General features: G+C 42.7%; 1 protein-coding gene and 1 long non-coding RNA gene across 3 annotated transcripts; one reads left to right on the forward strand and one right to left on the reverse strand.

The window, feature by feature from the left end:
- Window positions 1-1,206: 1,206 nt before the first annotated feature.
- GPN3 (GPN-loop GTPase 3) lies at window positions 1,207-19,643 on the reverse strand. 2 transcript variants are annotated; one of them, XM_075178393.1, is made up of 9 exons: window positions 19,509-19,643; window positions 10,490-10,555; window positions 9,993-10,120; window positions 8,788-8,955; window positions 7,180-7,304; window positions 5,603-5,718; window positions 5,406-5,502; window positions 3,958-4,086; window positions 1,207-2,208 (listed from the first exon to the last, which is right to left on the reverse strand). In XM_075178393.1, the coding sequence occupies exons 2-9, from the start codon at window positions 10,525-10,527 to the stop codon at window positions 2,143-2,145; spliced, it is 867 nt and encodes a 288-aa protein (XP_075034494.1). In that variant the 5' UTR covers window positions 10,528-10,555; window positions 19,509-19,643; the 3' UTR covers window positions 1,207-2,142. The 2 variants fall into 2 exon arrangements, with proteins under 2 accessions (XP_075034494.1, XP_075034501.1); XM_075178400.1 differs by having other exon boundaries at window positions 9,993-10,101; window positions 19,509-19,639.
- LOC142095462 (uncharacterized) lies at window positions 10,552-15,804 on the forward strand. Its single transcript, XR_012677780.1, has 3 exons — window positions 10,552-10,745; window positions 12,983-13,082; window positions 15,210-15,804. It is a non-coding gene; the product is annotated as an uncharacterized LOC142095462 (long non-coding RNA).
- Window positions 19,644-26,923: the final 7,280 nt, after the last annotated feature.

Here is a 26,923-nt window from a genome sequence, read left to right on the forward strand (position 1 = left end):
TAAAACTACACCAACAATACTTTTCAAAATAGGAACCTGCTAGTGCTTAGTGTGAAGGAGAACTGGGATAAAGCAATGTAGTGTAGGATTCACAGTCAGAACTGGTTACTGTGGGAACATGCCAAAATATTAATATTTAATTTCATACAAATAGAAAATTCAATTATATCTGCATAAAATCGGCTACAAATGCTATCTCAGAAACCATTTAGAACATGTTTTAATGGTAAATTACACCCAGCCAAATGTTGGCAACTATAAGTCAGCAGAACTTAATAAACTTATTGCAAATCATCCTATTTGATATTTGCTTTACACTGGATGGGCATCTACTGAATCAAATCTTATAAGTGTCAAATAAATTGCAAGCCACTGATTTGAGAACTGCAGCTATCTTACAGAATACCAGGAGACAATGGACTGGATTTCTGGAGTCAAAGCTGTTCTATTGCTGAAAATAAAATATGCCAGCGGTTCCCAAAGTGTGCGCCACGGCTCCCTCAGGTGCCATGGGCAGGAAAACAAAAACAAAAAAAATTACCAATTACCAATCCGGCCCAGCATCCTTCTCCCTTCTCACTGAATATCGGGCGTGATGTCATCACGTCCGACATATTCAGTGAGAAGCAGCAGGAGAGAGGATGATGCTGGGTCCTGGGCACCACCGGATTGGTGAGAAGACAGAAGAAATAGAAGAAAGAAGGCCAAGTATGGCAAGTAAAGAAAATGGATGAGAAATTGTGATAGGAAACAGCAATGGAGGGGCAAAAGAATGAAGGAGGGGGCAGAGTGATGATGAATGGGCACAGTGTGATGATTTTTGTACATGTTTTATTTTGTTTGATCTTATTCCTCTTAATATGAGCTGTAAATTATTCTTTGACAGAAATACAATTGAAAAAAATACATAAAAATATTATTTTCCCTTGGATTGGTGTGTATTATTTTTGCAAACAACTTACAAAGCATTTCTGTCCTGATCTAAATACTTATTACGTTATTTTGACCCAAGTACTTATAAAACTGCTCGGTAATTATTTTGGAGGGGTGCCTTGAAAAAATTATGGAGACTCTAAGGGTGCCGCAAACTGAAAAAGTTTGGGAACTACTGCAATATGTGATATCTACCAATTTACAGCATTTATCTTTCTTATACAATGTTATAAAAACAAATATACAAACAAGAAAAATCAACCCACATGAACGTAGTAGAAAAAATATTTTTTATTACAATATTAAATGCACTTTAGCCATCTTTGCTGTAGCACAGAATAATTGGATGGAGGCCACGGAGAGCATCACAAAGGACTGTCAATTCTGTGCAGCTTTCTACATAAAGGGAAGTATGGTATTTTACAGAAGCATTCCGTACACTGCAACCGAATATAAACATATGAAAACATACTGTAAATACAAGATACTTAAATAAGTAAAAGACCTCTCAGATTTCCTCTTTTCCCTGAATGTGTGTCCCTAATGACGTCAAATTTCCCAGGTCTGAAGTAGGTTCATTTGTAAAGTATAAAATGCTGATCGTATTAAACATTACACAAACATCGTTGTAGTATTTTCAAATTAAATATCTTTTTCTTTCTACCCAAATTTAATCCATACATTATTTTAGTTGGCTTTTGTATCCGATAGTCCCTATATGTGCCAAGTCACAGTGTATTTGCATAAGAGATGCAAAACAGAGAACACATCAGACATGAGATTTGTCAAATAATTGAAAAGAGAAAAGCAACATATAAATAACAAGAAATATAGATGTGAATTGCACTTTACTGACTTCTGTCACAGGACTTGTATATATAAACATTATATAAACCAGAGTGACATTTCTTTCCTTGTACTGACTTCTGTCAGCTGCAAGACAGCATAGGATACTCTGTATGTCAGCTCACTTTAACCTCTATGTTGGAGGTTAAAGATTTCTACAATACACTGTTAATCCACAGGTCTATTCATAGGCCCAACATATACCAGTTTGTACATGGCACTGTGATCTCAATGCTGTAGGTGCAAGACAAAGGTAAACCCTACAATAAATATTCTCCTTGATATAGTAAAGCTATTATATTGTATAAAAACGTAACCATCTGTTCAAAATGCTTTTCCAAACACACATGATGAATGTCACCATCATTGCTCATCTGCTCGGTCCTGGAAGAATTCATCAAAGTTCTGGGATATGTCCTCTTCATTTTCCTGTAACATAAAGTATATATTTTTATATGGGTCTATGTTTCTTCAAAATCTGCCATGCCAGTCTATTTGTACTTATGTATATCTAGCTTACTATTGTTTGTTCTATTAATTTGAACTCTAAAATTGTTTGTTCGATTCTTCATTAAGTAATGTTTCAAAGAACAGTGAAGTGTATAACAAAGCGGAATTCAAAAATGTGAACTAACGTGCATAAAATAATGTTATAAGCATGAATTCATGTCTTATAAAAGGCACATCGCCACAACTTTGGTGCTTTTCCGCTGTCTCATACAAAGCATGTGCCACTATAAGTACCTATTTAAAAGTGTGTTTGGGCAGCACTGTGGTATTGGTTAGCATTGCTGCCTCAAGCAGTGGGTCATGGGTTGTTTATGACCAGGGCCCTATCTGTATGGAGTTTGTATGTTCTCCCCATGTTTGCCTAGGTTTCCTCCCACATTGCAAAGACAAACTGGAAGGTTAGTTGGCAAACAAAAAAACTGTTAATAAAATAATGGTCCTATACCCAATGTAAAGAATCACTCAGAGTTTATTAACTGGTGCAAGACAAAAAAAAAAAAAAAAAAAAAAAAAAAAAGTGTGTTACCCATAGCAACAGGTTTCAAACTAATTTTTCGTACTGCAGAAAGCAAGCATCTGATTTCCCTTCTAATTTATCTGTACCCAATTGTGCACTGTGGTCAGAGCAAACAAAGCAGTTTTCAACAAAATGCTTGCTCTGGCTACATGTTCGGAGGAAAATAAAAATAATGTATTAACCCCCAAAAATGTTCTCAGCTCAAGCTCTAAACTGGGATGGCTAATTTACCTTTCAGGTCAACACCTAGTTTTGAAGGGAAGACGGACCGTGGATCAACAGAGTTAGCAGATCAACTGTCACATTTAAGATAAAGGTGAGGCAATACATTTCACCAAATGCTCCCCTTTTAACTGGCTGCTTATAATGGACATACATGTTGCTGTAATGATACAAACTTATTCCATAACCTTTAGATCTTTATTTTTCATAATAGATAAATTTCAGCAGGGATGAGTTATTTTATTTAAACTGTTTGAATAATTTTGTTGTACAAGAATGAACCTTTAGGTCCCAAAAGCTTGCATTATATATGTATTTCTTCAGCAATGAAAAGTATACAATTTGCTTTGTTTTTCTAATGCCAAATCGTCTAGCATCTGTGAGACCATGAAAAGGACAGTAGGAACTAAATGCCAACTAAAGCACTTGTGCTTGCTTCACAGCTGTAGTGGAGAAAGTCATGTCACTATAATACACTACTGGGCTGATGTAGAGTGGGACAGATGTCTCTTTGCATAGTGTAAAATACGCCATACTGCAGTACACATACCCACACAGAGAGCGCAATGCATATGTGACATCTGTGCTTCCTTATGACTGGCAGTGGACGGTCTAATGTAGACCAAGTACTCTACAGGCGTGGTCACACAAATGCGGCTGATGCAGACCAGCACGAGTACACATATACACCTGTTAGAAGCCTATTTATTGCGGGTGCGGGTGCAGTAGCTAGTCATCTCTTATTGAATAAATGCGGATTCATCTCTCCGCCTGTTACCACTTTCTTCACTGCTTTGGTTACATTTCAGGATTTAGTGGGCGTTTGTGTGACTTTTTGCTGTCTGAAGTCAGACCCTATGAGTGCTGTGACATTTAAAATGATGTCTGGCTACAGTAGTATTATGGGTTTCTAAAGACCATGAACTCACCTTTGGTTCTTTGAACTCCAGGTCTTCCCCATACTGGATGGAGAAATCTATGTGTTGCAGTACAATGTTTATACATTCTTCATCCGAGCGGTCAAAAGGCAAGAACCGGACCATACTGTAATCATCAATCTAACATATACAAACAAAACATGAGAATATGAGGAGTCAGTATTCAGAAATAGGGGCTAAATTGCATTGGAAAGTTTTAATATGGGTCACCATGGTTTTTTGGCTCCACAGACGATTGTTAATTGCGGCGTAGTATGACCATAGTGTTTGATTGTGCAATTCTGCACTTAGTCGTGTCTCAATGAAAATCTCTACCTACAGTCAATATAGCATAATGGGGCAGTGGTTAAGCACTGTAGTTAGGGTTTTTCTTGACAGAAAGTCTAAGGAAAAGGGTCACCAATAAAATTGGAGGGAAAAAAAATAAATATAATAAAAATGTATGTAGACTTGTGCTGTGTTTTCTATGCAATTAATCTCCAGTGTTCAGGGCCTAAAGCTGTATATGGCTGTAACACGAACATTACATGTAGGATTTGGGTGCTGGCAAAGTAAATGCCATTTTATTCAGTAACAAGGACATTTTTGGAAGCTGTATGTTGCAAGGTGTTTTCTCACCACAAATATTAAGCTCGGCACTGCTGATAACCAGCCACAAAATCTTTCTTTATCCCCATTAAGACAGGAGGTTTAATTTTACACCTCTGTGACCAGGGCCATTTCCAAGTGTTTGTGTTGCATAGATCACAGAATGGTCAGAAACAGGTTTTATCTTGTTTGGGTTTTTTATAGCAGAAGACACCTTGGGATTTTCTGTAACAATGGATAGCATTCCAGTGCTATTGCAGTGTACAAACAGCGTTCAGTCTTAAATAACAATGGCTGCACCCAACGCCACACTCTGGAGATACTGTTCTAAAAACAGAAACTTCTCATCAAATTTGTTTCCCAGATCTGAGAAGAACGCTTGCATACAAGTGATTATTAGCTAAGTGCCACTTCTAAACTTCTAGCTACACAAGGAATACTTTTAGAAAACACATAACTCCAGTCATCACTTATGTTCTATTGTGCAATATGAATAGTGACTTAAAAGTAAGGTGGAGTTGGTAGGTGGAAATAGGACAACAACCAAAAGTTAAAATACACAATAATATACCAACTATAGTGAGAACATTCATTAAATAGGTACAGGTGCTTTCATCTCTTAAATAAATCTAGGCACATAAATATCATTCCTAGAGCATTAAGTCATTGTTATGTAGCAGCAAAAAAATGTAAAACATGCAATACAGAATGCATGTTGTTCTATTAACACAGTGGGAAAGAATATAAAAAATATATACATATATGTGTTCATAAAATATAATATGTAAACATGCCATATTCCCATTAGTCTAGTAGACAAGAAAATAAAAATATACCACTACCTAACTTACCAAACCACAAATGGCTTTTGTCAACTTCTTGAACTTTTTACTTTGTAGCCTGCTAGATGAATCCTCAATCATGGAATACATATCTGGGTCTAAAAATCTGTAAATGAACAAAGCAGAATGGTTAGAGAAGAAAAATAAGTCCTCAAACTGTTATTATGTGCACAGGTTAGAACACGTGATACAGTTTTACAGCTAACCTTTCAATTTCTTTTTTAGCTTTCTTGCTCAATAAATCCATCTTGGTCATGATGTTGCACTGTGGAATCTCCAAAGAAATCATAGCACTCAGGGCAGCCATGACACCAGAAATAAACTGAAGAAGAAATGGACACCTATTAACAGTCACCAAAGAGTAGACAGCAGTGTTCTCCCTTTTTCTATTATAATAGAATAAACCATTGTTTCTCCTAGTACAACAGGCAGCATGTGAGCACTACAGCCAGCAGTGTGTGTTACGCCATCGTCTACCAGATTGACCAGTCCTGGCGGGTGTGGACAATAACCTCCATAATTTTTCAATATTATCTTTGCAAAGTGTTACACTGCCCCCACCAGGCTACTTCTTAACGCCACCCGGTTGGCTTAAAATAGTATTTCATTTTAAGGTTATACAATATTGTACTTTTTTTTTTTCTTAAGATTAATAAGAAAAAAAAAAAAAAAAAAAAAAAAAAAAGGGAAGAGGACTTCCTGTCCGGACACTAGGAACCCAAACGGATCCCAAAATCTATATTGCAGTTGTGTCTGAGACTGTTAGTGCACTCATCAGAGGGAAGAACATGTGTCCCCATAAACTCCAATGTTGATTTTACCACTTGGGTTATAAAGGTCAAAGCACATAATTTTGCAGAGGATATGACCAGCAGCATTGGAGTATAACCAGTGCCAGAACCACAGCCCCAGTAACATTCATATGTATTTGGCAGTGCCAAACTATGCAATTTAAGAGGAAATAAAACATTCCCAGACACTCAGATTTCCCTTACTGGATCCCCGGAAATTACATGCTGGAACAGTTTCTCCCAGGACTCCTCTATTTCTATAGTGCAGGACTTTACAAATCTCATCGTCTCACCATTTAAAAAGGTCTACAGAGGGATGTGTAAGCAGGAATATCAATAAGCAGCTGCCATCTCCAATTGCTTATTATTAGTCTGCATTGTTTTTCGGAGCCTCTGGGAAAAAGGCTGCATGGAGCAGTCCCCAGGGCTCAGATAAGGCCATTGGTGTAATTTCACCCTACCTCATACTTGCCTACTCTCATGGAGTTTCCAGGAGGAGTAGGCATCCTCCTCGGTCTTGGTGGAGGCGGGGCTTAATGTAGCCGTTGCAGTATAAAGCCCTGCCCCCGCTATGCAATGCCGTGAGTTTCGCCACTTCATAAGGGACGTGCTCCCTCCTGCACTTGTCACATGACCTCCCCCCTCCGGGATCTACCAGAGAGGAGGTTTTAAAAAGGTACCATGTACTGCAGCTTTAAAACATTTTTTATGGCTTTCCCTTTACTACCATTTTACCAATGTTTTCATCAAACAAAATGCACCCATTGCACATTTCTTAAAAATAATTTATCCTGCAATTTTGACACAGTAACAAAATGACTTTATAGAAACAGTCAAGCTACCACAAGTAACACACAGTCTGAACTGAATAAAGCAGATTGAGACAAAGTCACAAACACAATAGCTTTTCTGAACAGAAATAAGACACTTTGCCCTGTATTCTCTGATTAAAGAATTATGCATTGTACAACATGTCTGGCTTCAAAACCTACCTTGAAAGATTCCACCATAAACTGAGAATCAACCAGGAAGACCCCACAGACTCTGAACTCCCACTGCTGAAGCTGCTCCACCAAGTACTTCATAACTGGCAAGTGAGTGTATAGTTCAATTTGACCTAGGTACATTGAAACAATTTGTTCAGCAAAATTGGACTAGTATTTGTATATTGTAAAGTTGAACTATATTTTCTAATTAGTATGTGACTTTCATTTGTGTCCAGAATTGTAGGAAACTACTAACAGGTAGGTCCACTTTTTGACATAGTAGATTATAAGAATCAATTCTGCAACAGCCAAACAGGGTGTCTAGGGTGCTCCCGAAACAAGAAGTGTCACTAAACAGAAAATAGTCACCCATAGGACTAAAGAATCCGCACATATAGGCCACACCACTTGACCAAGAGTGTACTGGAAGTCTGGATAATATTAACAAATGTAATCAGCGACACTAACAGTGTACATAAGGGGTTAAAATACATTTTAATGAATCATTTAAAAAAAAAATAATTTACACCAACGGTCCATGTAGCACAGTAAACAGACTAATCTAAATGGTCATTGAAAGTAGAAATATTCAGACACTGTGGTGGGTGCTTAATAACTGTGTGTCCACCTTATGGCCAAGCATCTACCGGACACACTTCAAGGCCCACATCTACAGCCATATAAGACTTCCTCACATGCCACTTGGAACCCCCCCACCAAGCCCTCACTGGGAGTACCAGTTGTCACCCAAGGGCCGCTAATTAATACCACCCCACCAAAAAAAGCTAGTTTACCTGCTCAGTCAGGAATCAAAATCTTTCCCAGGAAAGAAGATCACGTGCTGCTGACTGCACTACCTCCTCCGGTATCACTTATATGTCCTGTCACATGATGCGGAAATGGTTTTTCCGATCATGCTGTGTATGAGATGCTCAGCTTCACCGCAACTCAGACAATGGCAGTCAGAGCAGGGAGCATAAAGCTGAAAAGAGCAGAGAGCCGCAGTCGGAGGCTCGACCAGTCGACTGGTGGTGCACCTGTTGCAAATCAATCATCTACATTGTAATAGGTAATAGACTTGATAAATATGTGTTATACCCCGAGACACCGCAGTGGGAAAGATTATAGTCCATATTCTATTGGAGTGTCCCTCAGCCCAGGCAGGCTTTATTTGGAAGGCTTTAAAAATATAATTAAAGTGTAATTATAAAGCAGACACTTATTCTTCTGCCTCCTCCACCTTGAATGAGGTAGACACCAGTCACCTTTGCTCTCCTCCTTAGGATGCACTCAGTCACGACACCTAATGTGACATCAACACCTGACGGACCTAAGTAAAGACTCCTTCATGGGCCTTAGAATTACAATCTCAACAGGTAAATGTTACACTAGATATTACAAAGAGAGAAAGCAGTATTTTTTAATGCATTTTTCCTACTAATGTCATATTGTTAATTTTTACTTTTAAAATATGTATCAGAGCGTAACGTACTTGGAGGAAATGCTTTTCACTGTGCAATCCGAGCAGTACTGGTATAGTTTACAATTTGCTTCTATGCTGGTGTAATTAAGTTAACATTAGCAGTAGAGAACTATCAAAATCTGCCTACTCACCAGGACAGTCAAACAGTATGTAATCATCCTCTGTGTGCCCCAGGCAGCTCTCCAGCCAATCAAAGTTATTGGCAAAATATTCCATACAATACACAAGGCCTCCATTAGGTCCAAATCGTAGGGAACTGTCTTCCATCACATCATTTACTTCAATCAGCTCCCGGATATCTGAAACAGTATAAGGGTGGACAAGTGCCTGGACTGTAAAAAAAACTGGTTTCCTAAAATAAGTTTATTACAGATTGCTTGCTGCATCATAGGGTAAAGACACCTTTAGAAATTACACTGTCCCTATAGAATTACACTATTAGATAATATGGGAAATCACTTATTTGGGCCAAATGATGCATCACTTATTTGGAAGGTCGATTACCCAAAAATGTATTTTAACATGATTCATTACCAAAGATAAAACAAAGGTAAAGTATGTGCATTTAAAAAAACAAAACAAAACAAAACCACACATACATCTGGTATAGGCACATCCGTACTGAACAAGGAGTTGATATGAAGATATGATGAAAATGGGTATACATCTGCTCTACTCTAACAGACAAGACACTGCAGGATATGTTCAATACATATGTGGAATATCAAGTTGTTACCTGTTAATAGTCATTAATCACAGAACATTAAAATATATAAAGTCCCCCCTATAAAATACATAGGATGTTTTAATGTCTACGGTGTATTTTTACAGTTGCTCCTGACTGCAAACACATGTAATAACATGCATACAGCCATCATCACTAGTAATCGGCACTTTCATCTGACTTTGGCTGGTGCAAGTGTTACAACTGAAAATCATGTACCTTTGTACTGTATTCTGTAGATATGGCAGTGCAAAAACCAAACTCAAAGTTTGTATCATTGGAACTTATCACCTTTGTGACACTGTCCTTCCTGCTGCAACTTCAGTGTTCAAGAACTGCTTCTAATCTTCCATTTCAAAGCATCCAAAGCAGTTTTCAATCACTTTAACAACATTTTTGGAAACAAGCTTGCAACTCATACTCCAGTCAGTGGGCCATTGTGAAAAAGAAAAAAAGTGTAGCACCTCTTTACACTCATAAGCTGTGCTTACTTCAAAGCAGCTTTTTAATATACATTTTGGTACAAAAAAAACACAACAAAAAACCCAAACACAAAACTTTACAATGTAAGAATGCCTTTGTTGCCCCCAAATAAATAGAATATCAATTTACCGGCCATGACTGGATAATCAAAATATTCTGCTGCTGGGTCCAGATTTACTACTTGCACTGACCTATTCAGGGCCGCACAGTGCTGAACCATTGTAGAACAGTACGTGCTCTGGAACAAAACAAAACACCTATCAGAGGGTAAGTAAGACACAGTAACAAAGCAGGAAGGTTTTATACAACCAACACAAATATATAGGTTAGTAATCGTGTAGTTTAGAGTCAGATTATTCCAGTTTCAAATCTAACATATAAAAGGCATCACAAAATGTGACTGACATATAAAATGACACTCATATGTTTGTTTTACAAATAAGATCCTAGCTTTTCGATAATGAACCTTACATAAATTGTTCAGTCTAAAACTACATTTTCCTGCAGGACAGTCATGCTGTGACTTATAGTTCCACACCAGGTGGCACTATTAGAATCCACAGCCAGAACACTCAGCAACGTGCGGCCTCTCTGATCGCTACGTGACAGGCTCCGTGGCGGCTCACCTTCCCACTGCCCGCCGGCCCCATGACCAGCTGCGCATAGCGAGGCATTCTCCCCGCACAGTCCACCTCCCGGTATGGTAGCGGCTAAATCCCCTTCGGTCTAGGTACCCTGGCACGTCAATATGACGTCGCAGGGTCATGTGATCGCAGCGGTCACATGGTGCAAAGTGTTAGGCGGGCTGCTGAAAGTGAATGGTAGTCGGTGCAGGAGCGCCATCATTTCTTTCCGATCTTGGCTGCATTCCTGTAAAAAAAGGTAAGTAGAAGGGGTGCTAGTGTGTGAGGGGCATGTGTGGTGGATGCAGGACTGGCACAGGGGGCATGTGAGGTAGACGCAGGACTGGCACAGGGGGCATGTGTGGTGGGTGCAGGGCTGGCACAGGGGGCATGTGAGGCATACTTGCCAACTCTCCCGGAATGTCCGGGAGACTCCCGCATTTTGTGAGAGTCTCCCGGACTCCCGGGCGAGTGTGGCAATCTCCCGAATTCTGCCCACTTCACTAGGAAGTGCCCCACTTCCTAGTGAAGTGGGCAGAATTAGATCCCAAACGCCGCGATTCCCGGTGAATCGCGGCGTTTGGCCCCGCCCCCGCTGTCAAATGACGCAATTTGCGTCATGACGTCACAGGGGGCGGGGCCGAAATGACGCGATTTCGGCCACCCCGCCCCTTCACGCCCCCCTCCACTGGCTGGCTCCCGGAAGGGAGCTGAAGAAAGTAGGTAAGTATGATGTGAGGTGGATGCAGGGCTGGCACAGGGGGCATGTGAGGTGGATGCAGGGCTGGCACAGGGGGCATGTGAGGTGGATGCAGGACTGGCACACGGGGCATGTGAGGTGGACGCAGGACTGGCACAGGGGGCATGTGTGGTGGGTGCAGGGCTGGCACAGGGGGCATGTGAGGTGGATGCAGGGCTGGCACAGGGGGCATGTGAGGTGGATGCAGGGCTGGCACAGGGGGCATGTGAGGTGGATGCAGGACTGGCACACGGGGCATGTGAGGTGGATGCAGGACTGGCACATGGGGCATGTGAGGTGGACGCAGGGCTGGCACAGGGGGCATGTGAGGTGGACGCAGGACTGGCACAGGGGGCATGTGCGGTGGATGCAGGACTGGCACAGGGGGCATGTGTGGTGGATGCAGGACTGGCACAGGGGGCATGTGTAGTGGATGCAGGACTGGCACACGGGGCATGTGTGGTGGATGCAGGGCTGGCACACGGGGCATGTGTGGTGGATGCAGGACTGGCACACGGCATGTGAGGTGGCTGCAGGACTGGCACAGGGGACATGTGTGGTGGATGCAGGACTGGCACACGGGGCATGTGTAGTGGATGCAGGACTGGCACACGGGGCATGTGTAGTGGATGCAGGACTGGCACACGGGGCATGTGTAGTGGATGCAGGACTGGCACACAGGGCATGTGAGGTGGATGCAGGACTGGCACACGGGGCATGTGTGGTGGATGCAGGACTGGCACAGGGGGCATGTGTGGTGGATGCAGGACTGGCACAGGGGGCATGTGTAGTGGATGCAGGACTGGCACACGGGGCATGTGTGGTGGATGCAGGGCTGGCACACGGGGCATGTGTGGTGGATGCAGGACTGGCACACGGCATGTGAGGTGGCTGCAGGACTGGCACAGGGGACATGTGTGGTGGATGCAGGACTGGCACACGGGGCATGTGTAGTGGATGCAGGACTGGCACACGGGGCATGTGTAGTGGATGCAGGACTGGCACACGGGGCATGTGTAGTGGATGCAGGACTGGCACACAGGGCATGTGAGGTGGATGCAGGACTGGCACACGGGGCATGTGTGGTGGATGCAGGACTGGCACACGGGGCATGTGTAGTGGATGCAGGACTGGCACACAGGGCATGTGAGGTGGATGCAGGACTGGCACACGGCATGTGTAGTGGATGCAGGACTGGCACACAGGGCATGTGAGGTGGATGCAGGGCTGGCACAGGGGGCATGTGAGGTGGATGCAGGACTGGCACAGGGGGCATGTGCGGTGGATGCAGGACTGGCACACAGGGCATGTGTGGTGGATGCAGGACTGGCACACGGGGCATGTGTAGTGGATGCAGGACTGGCACACAGGGCATGTGAGGTGGATGCAGGACTGGCACACGGGGCATGTGTGGTGGAAGCAGGGCTGGCACAGGGGGCATGTGTGGTGGAAGCAGGGCTGGCACAGGGGGCATGTGTGGTGGATGCAGGGCTGGCACAGGGGGTATGTGTGGTGGAAGCTGTTTGACATAGGGGTCACATGGTAGTGTGTGTGTGTCTTTCTCTCTTGGCATAGCGGGGCATGTGTGATGGAAGCTGCAGGGCACAGAGGGGGGGGGGCATGTGGGCAGAAGGGGCATGTGAGGGAGAAGCCTCTTCCCCACACAGCCCCTCCTCAACCAACAATACCCTGACAACACTCACCATCTTTTATCTGCTATTCCCCATGACATGTGCTCATTCTCTTTTCCCTCACAGGCCTGCTGCCCACAATCGTGTCTCACTGCCGCCCACCAGCTTTTCCCTCGCATGCCCCGCTGCCTCAAACCTGACACCTCTTACTTCAGAATGAAACAAGGTACTTTTTATTTGAAAGAGGAGTAGAGCCTTACCGGCAAGTGAGATAATAATACAGAGACCGTTCTTGCCATAGATGTTGTGACTAGATGCAGTAATCTTTAATAAACAAAACCACATTTTACTCAGATGATATTTTCATTACAGGCCATGAGTATAATTGCTTTTGTCACAACACTGTACATAAGACTTTTCTCAATTCTCTCACAAAAATAACAATACATCCAGTTTTCTACACACTTTTTTGGGTGGCATACTAAAGCTTTCTCACTTATCCATAACTTTTAAATTTGGCTATTTTTCAGGCATTCATTGCGGGACACCAGGAACCATTGGAGGATACGGTAGGGACCAGGCGAAAGGGCAATATAAAACATTCTGGAAGTTCACTGACACTACTCCTGCTGTATACCACTCTTCTGTTAGGCCTTTAGTTTAGAATTTTATTACTGGGGTGGTCTCCAAAGTCTACGACTTTAATGTCACAGCTTGGATGATTGTCTAACGCTCTGAGCGTAAGAATGGAGGTAACGAGGTGGTGTTTACTCTAATGCCCCCACTCACAATGCTGGATTCCTCCACAGGACCCGGCCAAAGTCAGTACTGGGGTTCACAGGCAGTCTAAGAAGACTCTTGAGTCACTTGCGTTTTCTGTGGGTGTCCTGTTTGGGCCGTAGCTCGACAATATTATTAGTTGGGTGACAGGAGGAAAAAGTGCTTTTCTTCCTGTTAATGTACCAAAAGCTAAGGTGCCCAGGTTTCTCTCCTGTTTTTTCCTCTTGTCTGCTAGGTGCCCAGTCGCCAAGTCTGCTAATAAGAAATTGGCATGATGGTGTTCTGCCCACCCATGATCGCTAATGTTTGAGCCTGTCTACTCCTCTTCAGGGTTAAACATAAATTGAAGGCCTATAGCAGTGGTTCCCAAACTTTTGCAGTTCGCGGCACCCTTAGAGTCTCCAAATTTTTTCAAGGGACCCCTCCAAAATAATTATTGAGCAGTCCTGTTTTAGAAGTAGTTGGGTCAAAAAATTGTAATAAGTATTTAGGTCAGGACAGAAATACTTATTTAGTTGTATGCAAAAATGCCCCCTCTGCATCCAGACACTCTGCCCTCAGGCACTCTGCCCCCTCTGCATCCAGACACACTGCCCCCTCTGCATCAAGACACACTGCCCTCTCTCACACTGACCCCTCTGCCCTCTGTCACGCTGTCCCCCCTCCTCTGCTCTGTCACCCCTCCTCTGCCCTCTCTCACAATGTCCCCCTCCTCTGCCCTCTGTCACACTGTGTCGCACTCCTCTGTCCGCTGTTACCCTCCTCTGCCCTGTTGTGCCCCTCTGTCACCCTCCTCTGCCCTGTTGTGCCCCGCTGTCTGTCCTGCTGTGCCCCGGTGTCACGCTCCCTCTCACTCCTCTGCCGCGCGCCAGCCATAGAATAAAAAGAAAGAACACAGAAAGTTACCAATCTGTCGGGCGCCGGGACCCAGCAGACTCCTCTCTCCCGCAGCAGCTTGTTACTGACGTCGATATTCAGTGACAGCTGCGGGAGAGATGAGTCTGCTGGGTCCCGGCGCCCGACAGATTGGTAAGTTTCTGTGTTCTTTCTTTTTTTCAATGCTTGGCCCGCGGCACCCCAGTGACAGCACCACGGCGCACAGTTTGGGAACCGCCGGCTTATGGGGAGAGTAGTATAGAGGGGGTAGAGCTACGGTGAACTTCTAGGATGTCTTAAAGTGTCTGGGAAACATTGGGGTATAGTGTAAGGACCAGTCATGCAGTGTCTCCCAGGGGACTATATATAAAAATCCTATTATTTATTCTGTGTTTTATTTCCCTGATTACTCTTTCAGAAATAAAACATTTTTTCTTATACTACAAAGCAATTTTTGTTACATACTGTCCAGACTACTGTAATGATATCTTTGTCTCCTACAATCCATTCAAATAGTCGCTGCAGAAATAACCTCTATACTCTCCGTCATTAATTACTGTTGTCTTACTGAAATCATCTTGTCACTACAAAAGTATTTAGTGCTGTCCTATCCATTTCCACTTATATCTATTATCACAATCTCTGTACATACCAACCCTCTGCTTACGCTGACGCTTTTTTTATTTGCTTCTCCCAGGTTACCTCCGCTCTCAGGACTATGACCCTTCTTGAATGCTGCCCGTGGAAATGTTCAACAGAATATCTCTGTCAAGTATCGTCTCTAACTGCAGGATCCTGCTGAAAACTCATCTGTTTAAGGAAGAGTTCAAATAGTGCTTGTGACTCCCAGAGGGTAAAAGGACACGTTCTGGAGCGGACTGTTATGGGATTCCCATTTTAAAGTGTCCGTCCATCAAGCGATATTAACGAAGGAGAAAGCAAGAAACCTAATAGAGACAGTTTATTATTTTATTTCTACTCTCGAACTTCATGTTATTATCCACCTGATAATGCCTGATGAAATTACCGCGAAGAGTGATAGTTATGTTGTAGCTTGTTACGATGAGGGCCAGCAAGTGGGATATATTACCTGATATTGTAAATGGACGTTATCAGACATTTGTGTGTGCTGTTACATATTACAGACAGCTGAACGTTGTAATATACTGTATATTTGAATACTTAGTAAGAAGTACATAATGTGATGTAAACAAAACATACTGAAAGCAGCTTTTTTTGTATATTTCAGAGGTAAGGTTGTAATAAACTAGTTATTTATTTCACCATTAAAATTACTACATCTTTATTGTTGCTTTGGTTGCTTAACTTTCTCAAAAACATCTCAATGTTTAGTATATCAAGTCTGTACTTTACCTGTAATTGCTATGCCGACCAAGGTTCTCCCCCAGCAATGGAGGACCCAGGAGGGGGTGACTGATCCAGGCAGCCGGCCGGACCAGCACACTCATGGGGGTATATTTATTAAACTGCGGCTTTGTAAGAGTGGAGATGTTGTCTATAGCAACCAATCATTTTCTAGCTGTCATTATGTAGAATGCACCAAAAAAATGATAACTAGAATCTAATTGGTTGCTATAGACATCATTTATTTAGTGCATTCTACAAAATAACAGCTAGAAAATGATTGGTTGCTATAGGCAACATCTCCACTTTATCAAACCTGCAGTTTAGTAAATATACCCCATTGTCTTGCACTGTTTGTGATCTAATTTTTATAATAACCTATTTAGTGCTGATACCATGCGCCTCTCTGTGAAAATGGTGCACAATAATTCATAATGTCCAGTAACTTACACACGTAGGAACACTGGCCACAACTTGGACATACACACTGCTGTATATGTAGCACATTTTCTTTTGTTTACAAGCCACCAGACCTGGAAGATAAGTTTTGACCCAAACCCCTCTACCATTTTATGTTAGATATTTTTTACATGTCTATATGTGACCCGTGTGGAAGAGACCTTCACGCTTTCCTCGTGTGTCCTACAAGCATGTCAAAATATTAGATAAATGCATAAAGTATACCTGCTGAACCAAGGATTGTAAAACAAATAATATACTATCTATTCTCTTAATTATCTTTTTGAAAAAAAGTAATGACATAATTTACCAATATATTATGAGAACCATCTTCCACATATTAGGATTTTTTTATTGAATGCCGACATTACTTTTAGCCTGACAATTATTACATTATTATTGTTATATTCAAATATGTCCAAATTTTTTTAAAAAGATGCATCTAGCACGAAGTCTATTACACCACATCTGATTATAAGAAGGGTCCCCGCATAATAAACTTAATTTTCCACCTACAGCAGCAAGAAGTAACTTGTAATGCAATTTGCAACTGATCCATCGTAATCACACAGGTGTTTAATTGTATAGTGTGCCTACATCTTTATTCAGTCCAGGTAATTTTAAGTTAGGTTTGTGTCTGAATCTAAATTTGAGGTGCACAAATGTAGTGCACTCTAATTTTCAGTGCACGCTGTACCCACCACAATAAGTGCTGAGAGACAAAAGCTGTGGCATTGAAAGAAAGGCAATTATGCAAATAATCTTAAGAATAAAGATCCTTTTTTATTAATTACTAGCTGAAGTACCTGCCGTTGCCTGGGTTTAAATCTTCAAGCTATTAAGTTATCAATGAGTTGGATGTAACTGTCAACCTTTTCAAAATAATTAGAAGCTTAGCAGGTCTTCCAACACACCCATTAGGTGGCTGCCCAGTGTGATTTTTGTTTTTAGATTAAATGTCATTGAAATCCATCTAGTGGAAGGACCAGGACAGGCTCGCCAGGTCAAAGTTCTGCCTAGCGTACACCAACGGGAGGTTCTACTGGGACCCTAATCTCACTAACACCTGGACAGGATTCAACTGGACCATCTCGTGTTGGTTTCATCCCAATCGGTGCAGGGGTGTCTGAATGCATAACTGGACAGACAAGCAGACCAATGATTTATATATATATATATATATATATATATATATATATATATAACATTTTACTGTGATAGGGCATCCTCAGAATGATTCCTCCTCTTGTCTGCCTTACTTGCATTGATCAACATTCTGCGCTCTTGTTATAATTGCCATACCTACTCCCAGTGCCCTTCTTGAGTATGGTTCCAGTAGGATTAGGATAGGGAAGAGATATCCTAGTACATGGACTGGAGCCAATGACTGGGGAGTCACCAGACCCATTGTGCTAAATAATGCCACATAAGTACCCCTTGAGTAAAATATACACCATGGGTATATCCAAGTACTTATTTAACTAAAAATGTTAACACTAAAATCTGAACATTTCTTGGAGGGGAGGGGATCGTGTAATGTAAGTACCGCTCTTAACTATACATTTATGCATCCGTGTTAATATGACCCAGGTGGCAAAGCCTACATTACGCAGCTTGCTGTGACTCACGTCATGGAGGACCCCATCCTGACCACTTAACTGGGAAGTGGCAGGATGCGGGAAAACCAACCAGGTACTGCAGGAGATCTATGCAGAATTAGGGAGTCTCCCGGACAATACGGGAGAGTGGGCAAGTATGATTAAAACAACCTAAATTATCCACTACAAAGCATACAAGTATAATAGTCAATTTCTGAAAGCAAATCTACATGCTCCAGACTGAATTGAATATTCCCCAGAGCAGGGCCATCTTAACAACATTACGGGCCCCCGGGAAAAGCAGTGCATCGGGGGCCCTATATATATATATATATATATATATATATATATATATATATATATATATATATATATATATGGGCCTCGATGCACTGCTTTTTTTAAATGTACTCGCTCAGTGACCCTTGAAGTTTTTCTTTTGCAGGATTATTTATTTTATTAAGAGACTTGCCTATGGGGCCCCCGGGCACCTGCCCATGGTGCCCAATGGAAAAGATGGCCCTGCCCCAGAGAATACTAAGTAACACCATAGAAATGAACTGACAACTATAATTTTCTGCTGATGAAAACAAGTTCTGTGAATAGAGAGGGAGAGGGGGCTCTTCATATATATCTAATGCATGCTACTGTGCATTAAGGTTCTAGCATAAAATAATAATTGCAAATAACTTTTCTCATGGGCTAATATCTACACATTATCCTTTACTTTGAGTTGACCTTTCAGTTTGCATTTCTTGCTGTTGCTTCCAATTTATGACCCTGTATCTTCAGTTTCTCTATTTCTCACTCTAAAATGATCTTTTTTTTAGATATCTACAGATCAATATGGATCATTTATGAGTAACCACAAGAGAAATTAACTCTTAAAAGGTTGGCCCAATAAGTACATTTTATCTTTAAAAAATAAATGGCTAAATAAATATTATTATTTTTTTAGGTGACCTGGAAACAAATTCAAGACAAAATGCACATATTATACTATCCATTTTCTTGTTATTTAGTACTGATACTACCATCACCAAAAACAACCTCAGTAATATAAGACAGTATAAGTGTGGCTAAGAGCTGGCTAAATCCTATTTCCCATACAGTCATTGTACCAGGTACCTACACTGAAGGGGATTTAGACACTTCACTGTGAGCTGGCTAAATCCCCTTCCAATTCATGACCCGGCCAGCAGGGGGCCAAAAGGTACCTTCAGTGAAGGGGATTTAGCTGGCTCACACTGAGTGTGCTATTTCCCATGCAGTGTATGTACCAGGTACCTTCGGTGAAGGGGATTTAGCTGGCTCACACTGAGCTGGCTAAATCCCCTTCGAGTTCATGACCCGGCCAGCAGGGGGCCAAAAGGTACCTTCGGTGAAGGGGATTTAGCTGGCTCACACTGAGTGTGCTATTTCCCATGCAGTGTAGGTACCGGGTACCTACGCTGAAGGGGATTTAGTCGCAACCCTCCCGGTATTACTCGGCAATGGCTAGATCCCCTTCATGGAGAGGACCCTCTGACATCACCAGGTCATGTGACTGCTGTAGTCACGTGGTCACAGTCCACCTCCCGGTATCACTCGGCAATCGCTAGATCCCCTTCATGGAGAAGACCCTCTGACATCACCAGGTCATGTGACTGCTGTAGTCACGTGGTCACAGTCCACATCCCGGTATCACTGGCAATCGCTAGATCCCCTTCATGGAGAGGACCCTCTGACATCACCAGGTCATGTGACTGCTGTAGTCACGTGGTACAATGGGGAGGCGGGGCTGCTGCAAATGTCCTTGTGTAGCTACTGAAAGTGATGGAGAGTCAGGTAGAGCAATCTGCTAGCAACAAACATTGCAATATTTCTACTGACTTCGCATGGAAAAATTGTTTTCCCTGTCAGGCCTATTGACGTGTAAAAGGCTTTTCAGGCATTAATCCCAGAGAAGAGTCTTAAAAAACAGGACACTTTGAAGTACATTAACTAGTTTACATGTCATTTGAACATTCAAACTTTGTGAATGAGTATTCCCGAAGTTCCATTGCATATCCTATGTTTTTTAATGCTAACACTTAATTAAATATACTTAATAATGGACAGTGATCAATGTAATTGTGCTTTGGCTTTGTTGTAGTCCTCATGTGACTCCCATAATGAATTGCACAGTGGGTCCTGTCCGAACAATGGAGGGAGGCGAATTTGCTTAAGGCTTTCAGATTGCAGTACTGTAAATGTAATACAATAAAGGTTAAGCTGGGTACACACTACAGAATTTCCCACCAACTTTTTATGCCGATCGACTTTACATGCGATTGATGGTCGATCACTCAGTCCATGGACTGCATACACACTAGCCTTGTTTTAGAAGATAAAGGGAAGAGCGGACTTCCCTTTAGCAACTTTTTACAGCCATGTTGTCGTGAGCAATGACTGTCATTTCGTACTCACTGTTGTGGATCGGTCGGAAGTTTATACACACTACACAGCGGAAACGAGATTGGAACGAAAATATTAAACGGTACGACCATCCATTTGGGCAGACTTTCGACCATCGTGTCACTACACACACTGATCCGACTTTTGAACGAGCAGTCGTATGTCGGCTGATTGAGCCGATTATTGGACAAAAACCGTGTAGTGTGTACCTAGCTTTAGGAAGTGTTTCTGTGTGATTGGACCAACATTCTCCAAAATAATGTGCACCCGTCTCGCTACTTAGGAAGACTAATCTTCCTCTCTTGCCATGCTACATCTGCCTCCCTTCTCTGTCAAGTACTGCACTGGTTCCCCCTCTGTTACAGAATACAGTTCAAACCCCTCACCCTCACCTATAAAGCCCTCTCCAACTCCACTGCTCCATACGTCTCCAACCTCATCTCCAGTCGTACTCCCTCTCACCTTCTACAGTCATCTGTTTTCTCCTGCGCTGCCCCCCTTGTCTGGAACGATCTCCTTCGTTCTATTAGGCGTTTTCCTAGCCTGCAAAACTTCAAATGTTCCCTTAAAATCCACCTGTTCAGGAAAGTCTCCCTTTCTTCTGTCTAACCTATCCCCTGTCCTCCACAACTCACCTCTTCATGATCCTTCTTCACTAATCATAGTACACCTCCCCCTCATTCTTCCTCCGCTCCTCATGCTACCTGCTTTTTTCAATCTCTCACCTTCAAATTTCTAGTCCGTTTACCTGGACTCCCCACTTTATGTTTCTTGTTAGTCTGCTCCTTTCCTCTAGATTGTAAGCTCCTGCGAGCAGAGCCCTCTTATCCTTGTGTCATTCTCCTGCTATCTTTGATACCCCAACTTCATTTCTATACCTCAACACTAGGCCCCTGCCCTTGGTCTCAGCTTCTTCAGCTTTCCTTTGTATCTCACGGGCTCTGATCCTGTTAGTTACACCCACACTCCTGTCCACAGATTTGGCTTGCTTTACTTCACTTACCAGCTCTTCTCCTTCCCTTTTCTAGTTTCTAAGTGTTCTGGACTTCACTTAAACCTCTCTGACTGGTGTACCTGCTCTCAGTTGGGTTGATAATTCAACCACACTTTGTTTTTGTATTGTCCTGTATGCTGTGTTCTGTTTCAACCTTTGCTCTCTGTACATATATATGTATATATACATATGTATATATCATCATCATCATCAACATTTATTTATATAGCGCCAGCAAATTCCGTAGCGCTTTATAATTGGGCATATATATTGTCAGGCGCCATCCCTGCTGTTCCTCTGCTATGTGGGGACGGACGCCTGGTGATTCCCGGCCGGGGTGCCCTGTTGCCTAGCAACAGGCGTGCCGCGGCTTCCGCCAGACCCCGCTGTCGGGCACGCGTGCCCTGGTCTGTCCCATTGCCTAGCAACGGGACGCCTCTTCAGCTCGCAGCGTGGCTTTTCCCAGCCTCCTCCAATCCCTGGCCCCCTTCCTCTATTTAAACCTGGCTCTGGCGCCATTAGGGTGCCAGAGTAACAGGTTCCTGACTCCAGCATTATTTCCTGGGATATCTTGGATTTTGACCCTGCTCTCCTGACCATTCTCTCGTTTTCGTGCTCTCCAGTTGTGACCCGGCTTGTCAACCATTCTCCTTCTGCTTGTCCCATATTGTTCTGTGACCTTGGCCTGTTTGTCTACCCGCTCGGATCTTCCTATTGTACCTCGCTTCCCGATTGGCTTCTGACCCGGATCATCTGACTCTCCTTACAGCTACACCGGAAACTGGCTAGTAGAACCGCGACCTGCGTGCCTCGAGCAGCGAAGTCCAAACCTCCTTGCGGGGGTCCCTGGCGAATACCAGGGGCACATTAGACTCTGCACCTGCTAGTTCAGTAGTGCTAATGCCGGTTAGTGGCCTCTGTCCTCTAGTTCACGGCTAAAGCCTGACATATATATGCATATGTATATATACACACATACATACATACATATATATATATATATATATATATATATATATATACACACACCCTGTCTGTTTGCTGTGAGGCAGGACATTTCAAATCATTTTAGAGGGACCTTGATGAAGAGTAACAACAAGTGATACAGATAAGCCTGCTTTTATTTTATTTTTGGTACGCATATTCACATGCGGAGTGTGCAGTACGGTGGAGGGACCCACAATTATAATGTTATTACACTATATTTGTTTCTTTTTCTTTTTCCCTATACCATGAGAGGATCTGCACATCTAAGAAGTTGATCTGACTGGTCCTTCACTACAATTTGTTGATGTGCGCATGTTCTTCATTCCTCTGGTACGCATATAGGAGTGATTTTCCAGGATGCTATATAACATGAGGCGTCTATCACTTTGTTTTTAACATTATATATATATATATATATATATATATATATATATATATATATATATATATATATCCCCACTTGGATTGCTACCTCAAGCGAAACATATCCAAAATTAAGCTTATTGTCTTTCTACTGCCTGGTGTCACGTCCCTTCCTCCCGGCTCCCCTGTACGCATGCACGCTAACTGGGAGGGTCATCATGGACTCTGCCCTCAAGTTCAGTCCCTCGCTCAATACTGACACCTCTATCTTTGTAACTTTGTCAAGATTCGCACTTTCCTCATCCTGGATGTCACCAAGATCATCATTGCATTTCATATGCAGGACCTGGGGGTAAATGTATGAATATCCGGATTCTTCATCTCTGGCGTGTTCAGCCTCTTCAGCGCTTAAATTTAAAGCGGCGCTGCATTGTAAAGAGAAGTTTCCCTTTACAATGCAGCGCCGCTTTAAATTTAAGCGCTGAAGAGGCTGAACACGCCGGAGATGAAGAATCCGGAGATTCATACATTTACCCCCTGATCATTTGTGGGCAAAAAAAAGTTCCTGTGGTGAAGGTGAACTAGCCAGCTCAGTACATTTAGTCCAGTTCCCCTTCTCTGAAAGATACTTAGCTGGCTAGTTCCCCTTCATATGTAGGACATAGCCACTAGGGGGCAAAAAAAGTATTTTCAGAGAAGGGGAACTAGTCTGATCATACCAACCTCGCTAGTTCCCCTTCATATGCAGGACCTGCCCACTAGGGAGCACAACGGTCCTATCAGAGAAGGGGAACTAGCCTGATTGTACCAAGCTGGCTAGTCCCCCTTCATATGCAAGACCTGACCACTTGGGGGTGGGGGGACAAAAAATGTATTGAGCTGGCTAGTTCCCCTTCGCCAAAAGGACCAGGTCCTGATGGCGAAGGGGAACTAGTCACAACGAATCACAGTGTGACTGCTCCTCCAAGTTTACACTCACATATGGTTTTACTTCCAGGGTTGGATGGAAGCCGCTGTTCTCCAATCCGCAGAGACATGGCCTGCTCCTATCATCCCCACGTTTCACTGAAAGAAAATTGTGAGTGAAATTCACAAGTCTATAGCTTCAATCAAATAACGAAAAACACTAGTAAACAACCCATTTATTCACAAAAAGCTCTGTCATGTACATATTCAAATGTATCCTTCGGCCTTGATGAGAAATATGTCAATTAAAACGTTTCAATCCCAATATATCTGTGTTATTATGCGCACTAGATGCTGACTGTCGCTGTGCACTGAGTATGTGCACTTGGAGCGAAGTACGAAATGATACAGAAAGGTCTGCTTATTGCTCCCTGCAGAGACACTGCTATAAATCCCCTTGTGTGGAAATATCCAAGGTGATCTCTCAAGTCACTAGAGTGTCAGGAGCTAGGTGAGGCTGAGGGTTGCACTTGACATGAGAAGATAAATAGACCGATTACATGTAATAGACACAATTCCATATGTGGAAGAAACCCTCCAAATCTTAAACCACACCAGAGGAAATTAACACTAAGGTGAGACAGCTTACTTGTCCTAATTTCAGTTTCCATGAGCTAGCATTGTTACATACTTATCTGTTCTGATTGTACATAATAATGTTATAGTTAATGAAAATTATTAGTATATACGAGTGTGTTTATGTTTTAACATGTTCTTTAATTATTGTTCTAACGTGTTCTGTAATTATTTGTGAAATTGGACTGAAACTATTTAAAGCATCTACCAGCTTTAGTTTTTGGTATATTTTTCCAGTTTTTCTATGTGGCAGATACAAATTAGCCGTGAGGTCCCATTGGACCTCAGAACCAATTGAATCTGCCTTTATTTGTCTTATATTTTATCAGCCATCAAACGGGATAGCAAGATTATTGTTAAGTACCATTGATCCAGGGTTGGCATGACAATATACATATGTGCATACCTATAAAGTGGAGAAAAGCCCTTTCTCTGGGGTTTCTTACTACTTTTTAAAGGTTACAGCCGGCAACTGGCCATTGCTGGGGGTCTCCAGTGAAGGCTTCCTCAAGCAAAACCCTTTTTTTTTTTAATGAACGTGAAACTAGAAGCCCAAGTTCTTTGCATTGACTTGATATTTGAATAGGAGTTCAGCAGGTAAGATCTGGTATAACATACGTTGGAGCTGCCAATAAGCTGGATTATTTAATCAGCTAAAGTGAGTGTTTTCAGAGTAGTGTGCAGGGAGTTAAAAATAACTAATTCTTTCAATTAATGATTTTATTAGTATGCACCTGGGGTGATTTCTCACAGTGGTGGGGGCGATTGGCAGTGGGTCAGAGAAAACTTATACAGATCATGGCCCCAGTTTGAAAAAGACTTTATAGACCATTGAAAGTTAGGTTCTATAGGTAATTATTTATGATGAGATCTGGTTCCATTTCATATCAGACATGCAGCCATATCGCAGTACTGTCCAAATAATCAAGAAAAGTCAATTATTTTATTTCTAGAACATATTAAAAACATTACTTTAAATTTCATGAAAAGAATCAAGTCCACCTTTGCTACAATGTATTTATGAAAATGAATGTACCCTAAGATTACTTTGCATAAAGGTACACATGGGCTTATCCTGTCACTGAACAGAAATGCCCCATTTAGCCACACGTCGAATAGTCCTATCGCTTCTAGCTACATTGGGGCCTATTAGTGCATACATAGAGATTGCAGTTGCCTTCTAACACTTTCTACCATGCCTGTTAATGATCCTGTTGATTTCAGTTGGATCATTATGGGACATGCCATAAACTCAGTGATATCAGCCCAGTTAGATAATATTGCCTGGAATTTTGCACCTTTTGTGGTCCGCTTATAATGCACCTACCAGCTCACCTAGCCTTGCTATTCGTTAAGCCACTGTGTCTGTATCTATAAACAGTATATTAAAATGTACTGTGAGGTAAAACTGATTAGTGTTCTTACATGTGCTTTTCCTGATCGGTGCCTCTTGTCTGAGGTGCCATCTTGGATGCATTAGGATAGCCAGTTAACAAGGTCATAACAATAACCATAGCAGCCCATGCTACAACTATGGTCCCAGAAACACAACAGGTTTGTTTCGATTCAGGCCCCTAAAACATACAGATTATTGGTGCTTTGCACGTGTATTTATTGTCACGATACCAACGAGGGACAGCTAGATCCTGGTAGTTCAGGCGGGATTGGCGTCACTTCAGCTAGAGTCTAACAAGTGAAAGGTGTTTGCCAGGGATTCCTGCAAGGGAATATGGACTTCGCGGCTTCCACTTGCAGGTCGTGGCCCCCTAGAGAAGTTCCCAGTGAACCACAAGAGAGTGAGCGAAGGATTCGATAGGTAGAACCCCACAGAAGATATAGAGCAACAGGAGATCTGTATGAGTCCTAAATGTGCCCAGTGATTGGTGGTGGTTTGAATTAATAACAGTGCAGGGAGGTTTGGCAGACAATGGGATAAGCAAAGGGGAGAGCTATTCCAAGGTGTCACGTACCAGTAGGGTTAAAACCGGATCCTAGTAGTTCAGCCGGGATTGGCGTTACTCTCGCTAGGGGCGCGGAGTCTAACAAGTGAAAGGTGTTCACCAGTGATTCCCGCAAGGGAATATGGGCTTTTGCGGCTTCCACTTGCAGGTCGCGGTCCCCTAAGGAAGTTCCCAGTGAACCACAATAGAGAGAGCGTAGAATCAATTAGGAATAAACTTGCCACTTGATATTGATGATGCCGGTAATGTTCAGCGACGTTGCCACTTGGGAGTGGAAATAGCAGGAAGGTACTGCAACGTAGATACTCGGAAGTTGGTTTGCAGAAGTGGAATATAGTTGCCACTTGAGGGTGCTGACCGGAGCTTTGGTAGCGTAGCCACCTAGAGGTGGTGTTCCCGGAGGGATAGCGGCTTGGAAACTCGGAGAGGAGCAAAAACACGGAAGCTGTATCCAATACTAGAGTCAGGGACTGACTGAAAGAACCAGCATTGAGTTCTGGTCACAGGGTTTAGATATAGTGCAGTTCCTATTAGGCAGCCAATAGAGGGCAGTGAGAGCACAGAAAAGGGCTAGACAGCTCTGCGCATGCGCAGAACACTGAGCGCCGAACGGAAGAAGGGAACAGACAGCGCTGGACGGTGGCAGCGGCGTGGAACCAGGTAAGTGAGTTTTGCTTAACAGGAGGGATCCTGGTGGAGGAGGCCT

Source organism: Mixophyes fleayi, chromosome 1 (genome assembly GCF_038048845.1).
Source record: "Mixophyes fleayi isolate aMixFle1 chromosome 1, aMixFle1.hap1, whole genome shotgun sequence".
Taxonomy (NCBI): domain Eukaryota; kingdom Metazoa; phylum Chordata; class Amphibia; order Anura; family Limnodynastidae; genus Mixophyes; species Mixophyes fleayi.

What these genes read in the sequence shown, in the direction of transcription:
- GPN3 (XM_075178393.1), bottom strand. Translation starts at nt 10,527, where the DNA reads ATGCGCAGCTGGTCATGGGGCCGGCGGGCAGTGGGAAG. An exon ending in GGCCGGCGGGCAGTGGGAAG is followed by an intron (nt 10,121 to 10,489) that starts GTGAGCCGCCAC and finishes ACCCTCTGATAG; the next exon opens with GTGTTTTGTTTTGTTCCAGA. An exon ending in CATACTGTTTGACTGTCCTG is followed by an intron (nt 7,305 to 8,787) that starts GTGAGTAGGCAG and finishes CAATGTACCTAG; the next exon opens with GTCAAATTGAACTATACACT.